The sequence below is a fragment of the Gobius niger genome (assembly GCF_951799975.1).
Source record: "Gobius niger genome assembly, chromosome: 10".
Taxonomy (NCBI): Eukaryota; Metazoa; Chordata; class Actinopteri; order Gobiiformes; family Gobiidae; genus Gobius; species Gobius niger.
In genome coordinates, this window is record NC_136861.1 from 22,678,280 (window position 1) to 22,686,290 (window position 8,011).

At 37.2% G+C, this 8,011-nt stretch overlaps 2 protein-coding genes across 2 annotated transcripts; both read left to right on the forward strand.

Moving 5' to 3' along the window:
* Nucleotides 1-1,290: 1,290 nt before the first annotated feature.
* On the forward strand, nt 1,291-2,264 carry LOC306968689 (nuclear GTPase SLIP-GC-like). The gene is made up of 4 exons (XM_079564160.1): nt 1,291-1,497; nt 1,559-1,792; nt 1,862-2,059; nt 2,120-2,264. Exons 1-4 carry the CDS (start codon nt 1,297-1,299, stop codon nt 2,189-2,191), a joined length of 705 nt encoding a protein of 234 aa, XP_079420286.1. The 5' UTR covers nt 1,291-1,296; the 3' UTR covers nt 2,192-2,264.
* Nucleotides 2,265-2,339: 75 nt separating this feature from the next.
* Nucleotides 2,340-3,647, forward strand: LOC306969092 (nuclear GTPase SLIP-GC-like). Its single transcript, XM_079564696.1, has 5 exons — nt 2,340-2,450; nt 2,508-2,641; nt 3,248-3,329; nt 3,416-3,494; nt 3,608-3,647. Exons 1-5 carry the CDS (start codon nt 2,393-2,395, stop codon nt 3,633-3,635), a joined length of 381 nt encoding a protein of 126 aa, XP_079420822.1. The 5' UTR covers nt 2,340-2,392; the 3' UTR covers nt 3,636-3,647.
* Nucleotides 3,648-8,011: the final 4,364 nt, after the last annotated feature.

Here is an 8,011-nt window from a genome sequence, read left to right on the forward strand (position 1 = left end):
TCCTAGGGAGAATAAACATAATAAAAATGAATATTTTACCCCGCTTTATATATCTCTATCAATCTTTACCAACTTACGTTGACAAGCATTTTTTTCAAACTTTGAACAAATACCTATCACGATTTATTTGGAAAAAATCAACCTCAAGAATCGCATTGAAAACACTAAATAAACTCAAAGAAAAAGGTGGTTTGGAGCTTCCGGATTTCCAGCTATACTACTGGTCATGCCAATTGAAGGCCACGTTAGGATGGCGCAAGATACAAGATGCTCCCCACTAGGCATACATTGAGAGATACCTATGCAATCCAATAGATTTAGAGTCATTGCCATTTATTAATAATACGAAAATGGTTAATTCAATGTTTAGCGACTATGTAGTTTACAACATTCTATGTGCTTGGCAAGATGCTAAAAAAATTTGTGGCCTCTCAGCATTAATATCAAAGTATGCTCCTCTGTCCTTCAACCCTGACCTTCCACGCGCAATTGGAAAAGGTTTATTTCAAAATTGGAAAACTTTAGGAATACTTCAACTGAAGCAATTATTTGAAAATGACTCATTAAAAATAGAATTCAATGTTCCAAAACAAGACTTCTTTAAATATTTACAAATACGCCATTATATTATTACAGTGATTAAACATAACCGATTGGCTAACGAAGTGTCAGAATTGGAGGAAATTATCCTAAATCCTATCCCCTTAAAAGGGGCCATATCTAAAATTTATAAATGTTTCACAGAATACCAGGGTTCATCTGTTGCTACGCTGAGAAATGTATGGCAGAAAGATTTGAATGTCGATCTTAACTAACAGCAATGGAACAATATCTGTAAAAATATATTTTTTAAAAATGTCATGCAACAAAATAACAGAGCAGACCTATAAATTCATTTAAAACATTTGTTATGTTCAAACAAATTTTGCAAGATACTCGGCATTAAACGTACTCTTTAAAAAACAGGCTGGATCTTTTTGATGATCTCTGGGGACCTTTTACTTAACTCCGACTCTGTGACCGCCATATGCGACCATAGGTGACCTGTTGAAGACTACAACAATGTACTAAGCACCAAAAATCTTGTTTATTATTTTTTTTAAATTTATGTTTATTACATTTTTTTAATTTTTTTATTTTATTTTATTACTCTCCGAACCGAGCACACTTTCTCCTCATTTTTTCCATCAATTTTTTGCCACTTTGTGTTTAACAAGAACTGTGCTGTTAAAAATGTTAAATATGCATTTTAAACTTAAGACATTATTCATTGTTTTCAGTGATGAAATAACCAATATGGAGATAGAAAAGAGGGAACTTGTTGGAGTCTTTGGCCAAACTGGAGCTGGAAAAAGCTCTTTGATCAATGCTGTCATTGGAGAGAATGATCTTTTACCCATTGGAAGTCTGGCTGCATGCACCACAGTCATGATCAAAGTGGAGGCAAATACACAAAGAAAACAGTATGAAGCAGATATTGAGTTCATCACAGAAATGGTAACATCAGATAAGCTACGTTTACATGTGTTTGCTATGGATTAAACACAATATTGTTTAGGAGTGGGAAGATGAACTGTGGTCTGCGCAAAATCTTTATGAGGATGATGATGATGATGAAAACGATGAGGATGAAGATGATGATGAAGAAGGTAATGACCTCATAGAGAAGATATCTGCGTTTTATGGAGATATCTGGAAAACCAAATCAGTCAAAAACTTGATGGACCGTAAATACTTCAGAGAAGTACCCGAGTTTCTCCACTCTGGCAAGAAGAAAATGCTGTGTAAAACAGTGAGTAGTAGTAACAGTGTACTACGTTTGTAATCAGTGGATCGAGCTCCTCTCGATTTTTCATCACAGGCCAAAGAATTGATGGAGAAAATTGCAAGATTCACCAGAAGTGACTTAAATGAGGGAAACAAGAGCAGGTGTTTCTGGCCCCTGGTGAAGTGTGTGACTGTGCGAGTGCCAAACAAGAACCTTCTGAAACACGTCACTTTAGTGGATCTTCCTGGAAAAGGAGACCGAAACAAGAGCAGGGATCAGATGTGGAAAAAGGTAACAGTGTTCACATATGAATGTTTGTATTTTTTATCCCGATCTCGCTCTTATCATAAGATTATAGATAGTTGTTCAACTCTATGGATTGTGACAGAGCAGTGGCCGATAGAGATGCCTGGGACATCCTGAAGAGCGCCTGTGACCTTGTGGAAAGTGGTGGAATTTGTCAGAATATTCACTTCATCTGCACCAAAACTGTTGATGTTGATAAAATCTTTTATCTTTATTAGCATTAAACCCTTGATAAGGATTAAAACAAGTTCTCTTTAATCTCTTCAGGAAGACAAACTTAAGGTGAGACTCATTAAAATAATTTGAAACCGCAAGAAAATGATCTACAGCAGTCTAACGCAGACTGTGGAAGAAACCATGCAAGAATGTTACAAAAGTAAGGTTATAGTAAAATGTATGAAGTCGTACATATATAATACTGTAAACATTACAGAAGCAGCAGCATTCAGTGGCAAAGGCAGCCTAGACAAAATGAGACTGACAATTGAAAACTATATCGAAGATGTTATGGATGCGATTTTTGATGACGCCAAAGAAGCTATGCTGAACCAGCTCAAACAGCTAATGGTTTGTCTTTTTTGTTTAATAATGCAAGATTGAAGCAAAGACAAAAGTTAAAACACTGAACATGACCTTCTGCTCCCAGTGTTTTTCATTCATTCAGCACCCGTCAAAAAGAAACGCTTTTTAATGTATTTTTTTTATTTCAAGACCTGTCCTTATGTGTTAATTCATAAATGAATGCCGTCAATGAGAATCTACATCTAATTTACATTGTAGATTCTCACTGAAGACATTCATTTAACAATTAACACATGGAATTATGTTCGTAACAAAAAAAGTTGACATAAATTCTTCAAAATCTTTTGGTTTGAGCACTGCTTTGCACTTTTGACATTTTCTCAATAGGCTTCACAATGTAGTCAGCAGAAATAGTTCACAGGACTGACTACATTATGAAGCGCATTGAGAAAACGCCAAGAGTAAAGGCTGGCAATTTTGAAGAATTTAAAATGTAATGTAGCATATTTTGCGTTATTTCATCATCCTTTTTTCTTTCCTACATAATCACTTGTTCAGTCGTCAATGAGGGTCACAACAAATTCCAATACATACAATACATACATTGATTCTTACTGTACATTTATTTATTTGTTTGTATTGCTCCAACAGGAAGATGTTGTGACCATACTGAGTGAAACATTTCAGAAATCTGTTGAGCTGTCACTCAGAGAGGACGATAACTCAATCCCAGGTGAGACAAACATTGGCTAAAGGCTAAATGCTGGTGTGGACGTTTAATGTGGCTTCATTGATTTTGTCCTTGATGCTTTTCTCCAGATATTTCAAATGAATTTGAAGAAGTAATGGAACACTATAATGATCTGATGAGCACAGAGGGGGACGCAGATCTACTTCTGTCAGCACTTTTAGGCCTCCAGCTTTACAGTGTTTGTGGTAATGACAAACAGTGCCAACTATTTAGTTTACAACTTTACCTACATTGTTTAAGTTAATCTGATCTTGTTTCAGGTCGGACTTAGACATGGACATGTCCTGATGCTGCCTTTATATTTTGTCATGTATATATTTTATTTCACATTGTATTGTATTGTATTCACATTTTATTTTGACATGTCTCTTGTATAATTCTGATCAACCTTTGACCAATTTATTGTCTGCAAGTCACTAAAAAGTCTATAAACCCTGTGTATATTGTTCTTTTTATATGTAATAATCCCTGACAAGCAGTTCAGCACTTTAACTCTTAGTGACAGTAACAGATTTATGTTGTGTTTTTCAGTTGTGTTTCGTTTACCAGAAAGCCACAATTATAATTTTTGCCTGCTACTTTGATGACTGTGTGATGGCTATCTCTTTGTGATTACATGTGGGTAAAACTGGTTAGAAAAGACCAGAGACTAATGTTTTATGTCCTCTGGGGCATTACTTTCAGCAGGTTAGAGGACCACATTTACTGATAGATAAAGGCGAGGCTGTTTTAACTCAGTGATGACAGTAGTTGGGCATGTTTTACTGTTGGGTTGATGTGGGTGTAGTTTTGAATCAGGATTTGCATCAGGGATGAGGAGAAATATGCAAAGCTGTTGATCTGTACAACAGGTATAGCCAGAACAATCACCTGACATGACCTAATGGTGGGGTAGATTGTGTGGCAGGCGTTGCCACTCTGACATAAGGTAGGTAGGTCTATATATTTTTGAATTGATCTAAAATCGATCTAAAAAAAATAAGGCATATAAACATTAATTTGTGTAATTATGACACCTCTTTGTTCATATACACAACTCGAAGGCTGAATTAGTAAATAGTCTGACTTCAAATGTGCTTTGTCTGCAGTCACCTGTACTTATTTTGAATCTGATGTGATCTGTTGTTTCCAATCTCTGCGCTCTTAAAGTATTTGAGCTAATACCAAAGACACAGGTTGTTTTTTCCACACATAAGTGTTATATAAATACACTTTATTGTCAATAATGTCCCTTTTTGTTTTACAGCATCAATGGAGCGGCGCACGGTTATTGGGGACAAGTTGAGAGAATGGAACCTCAGAGAGTATACTCAATGCTTTGAAGGCACGTGATTGTGATGAATACATTTTCTTTAGTCAGAGGTTATCACAGTCGCATGTTTGACTCTAAGCCTAAATAATTACATTTTTGTGATTTCCATTACCTTTTCCAGATGAACAGATAAACTATGAAAGTTTCTTAAGCCTGGACACCTCAGATCGCCTTGAACGTTTGATTCCAAAAACTGGACCCAGAGCCAAATTTAGAAAGAAACTGAGGGAATTCAAACAGGTGAATTAAACTGATAATGTCCAGATTAGTTCAGCAGCACCTTTTCACATTGTTTCACTAAATCAATGTGTCTGAAAAGTCTCTTTCTAGAGAACATAATGAAGGAATGATGGACACAAATAAAGACACAACTACAGAGGACTCCGATGTAATGGTTTGTTCACCAATGGAAATTTAAATGCAAATTTAAATGCAAATTGCTTGTTCATGTGCCATTGTTTATTTCATGGATCCAATATGTTCTGCTTGGGACAAAAAAGATTTTGATTAAAACCTTAAACAAAAGTAAACTATTGGTCTGTGAATAGAACTATATATTTTAGTAATCCATACCACCTTTGTTCCCAATCCCGTCAGATCTCGGAAGCTAAGCAGTGTAGGGCCCTGTTGGTACTTGGATGGGAGACTGTTTGGGAACACCAGGATGTCTGGGTGATTGTAATGTGTGAGCAAGTGATTGGTGGTGGTCGGAGAGGCCGACCGCTTCCGTTGGTCTAGACCACAGCAGCTGTGGCAAGTAGCTTACCACCACCAAGTATGGACGGAATGAATAATGCAATGTAAATGTGTGTTTGAGTGTCTAGAAAAGTGCTATATAAAACCAATGCATTATTATTGTCTACATTTTACATTTGTGTTTTGTCATTACAGAGTATTGAGCCTTCCCCACAAACACTTGTGACTCAAGAGCAAGGCATCCTGGCCACCCAGCTGTTTGTATTGCGCCATCAACTTAGTGCAGCAGCTCAGAGGGACCTAATGACTGTGTTCAAATCTATTCTCCCCAACTTTAACAATGATTCATGTACTTTGAACAAGATAATGGTTGACAAAAGAGAATGCAATGGAGGTAACTTTTTTTTGTTTAGCTCTTTGAAAGACCTCCTTAAAGAAACCCTTAAGTGTTACGGCTCAAAACTGCTTCCCAAAATTGTCAATAATGGAAGTAAAATTAATGACATTATGTTGGGAGAAGCATATCAGAATTTGATTAGACATAAAAGGCTGTCAGATGATGATATAACCCTGTTGTGGAACAGTGATGGTGCGCCTCTTCAGCAGTGCTCTATCTGGCCTCTCCAGTTTACCATCAATGAACTGCCATACCAAATCAGGAAGCAAAATGTGCTGGTGCCGGCTCTTTGGTGCAGTAGGACTACGGAATATCCTGACATGACGACATTTCTAAGGCCTTTTATTGATGAATGTAAAGATCTAGCTGAAACTCCACTCGAGTGGAAAGATGATAATGGCACTGTTCATCGCTCAAGAGTCTTTGCTCTGGTTTGCTCCTCTGATGCTCTAGCAAGACCATTACTTCGAAATAGTAAACAATTCAATGGTGAATATGGCTGTGATTGGTGTTTGCACTTTGGCACAATGGTCAGTAAAGGTGCAGGAAAAGTCAGAACTTACGTATATGATGAACAGAAGCAAAAGGCAAGATGTGAGGAGATGTTTCACACTGATGCCAGGGAAGCTGAGCAGTCAGGGAAACCTGTACATGGAGTAAAAGGATTCAGTATTCTGAAAGAGCTTCCAAACTTTGACATTGTGCGTGGGTTTGTGCCTGAATACTCTCACGCAGTTCTTCTTGGTGTGACCAAACAACTTGTGTTTCTGTGGTTAGAGAAAGAGAATTCTTCTGAGCCTTGGTACATGGGTAACAGTCTGGATGAATTGGATAGGCGTCTCCTTAGTCTCAAACCAGAATTAAAAACAACCCGATCTCCAATTTCCTTGAAGTGTATGGATATGTGGAAAGCTGAAGACTGGCAAGTATTTCTTTTATTCTATGGTATGTATGTTATTGAGCCATATCTAGACCGTAGGTTTTTCCATCATTTCCACCTATTGTCATGTAGCATACACATGCTTCTGCAAGACTCTGTAACCCAAGACATCGTTGACTATGCACACATCTACTTGGTGCGCTTTGTTCAACGCATGGCACAGCTTTATGGTGAGGAACATGTCACTTTCAACTGCCACCAGCTAATCCATTTACGCGACAGTGTGCACAACTGGGGGCCTCTCTGGGCAACATCTGCTCTCAGCTTTGAAAAAAACAATAAAGATCTACAGGCTTTGCTTCGTGATGTAGAAGACAACCCTGAAGATATTGCCAAGAAGTTTTCTGTCTGGCAGCACATTCCCAATCAGACCAGGTCGTCCGTTTTTGGAGATTCAGATTTCAAGCATTTGTTAAACTCAATCTCCTCTTCCCCAAATTCACACGACACTGGTTATGCTCCACTTGGCAATGTTTGTAATCTGAATGACCCTTCAGCAGATTTTGCAGTAGAGGAACTTCTAAAGCAAAAGGCTGTGATTAATGTCTTTGATTGCTTTACAAACGGTCACACAGTATACCATTGTGCCAACAGTAACGTCACTGACAAAACCAAGTGTACGATTAAACTGAAAAATGGATGCTATGGTGAAGTGCACTACTTTCTTAAGGGCAAATGTCAACGTATGTGCACTTCCAACTGCTCATGCTCGTCCTCTACAATCATTGTGGTCAGAATGTTTGACACCAGTCCTTTCCGTGAACTTGACATGGATCAAACGGCACAGATGATATTTGTCAAGGGGAAGATAACAGAACAGCTCAAAGCTTTTTTCATACAAGATATCAAAAGTGAATGTGTGAATGTAAATGGTCTTATTGTGTCCATACCAAACACACAAGAGAATTATTAGCCATGTTCATGTTCATTCATAATACAGGCCTACAACAACTAACTATATCTTAAATATTGTTTGAGGAATTTTTTTTATCACATCCTTTTGTCTATCAGTTGTGAATCATATTTGGATTCAATATTACTGTAATGTGTGTGAAATAATAAAATAGTCGTCAACAAACGAAACCCAGAAAATGTTGTCTTTGTTTCCGATTGTTTGCCTAAAAAAAAGGGCTAAAAAAAAGTCTCTTGAGCCATTGGAAATAATCCTTGCTTAGTTTAATTTTAAAATATCGATAATATCAACTATTCAAACAGGCCACAAGGACCATTAAATTAACTAAACTACGCAGAGGTAAATGTCTGAAATAGAATAGTGTCGTTTATATTTTAACATTGGCTTTGTCTCATTCCATTCAAGC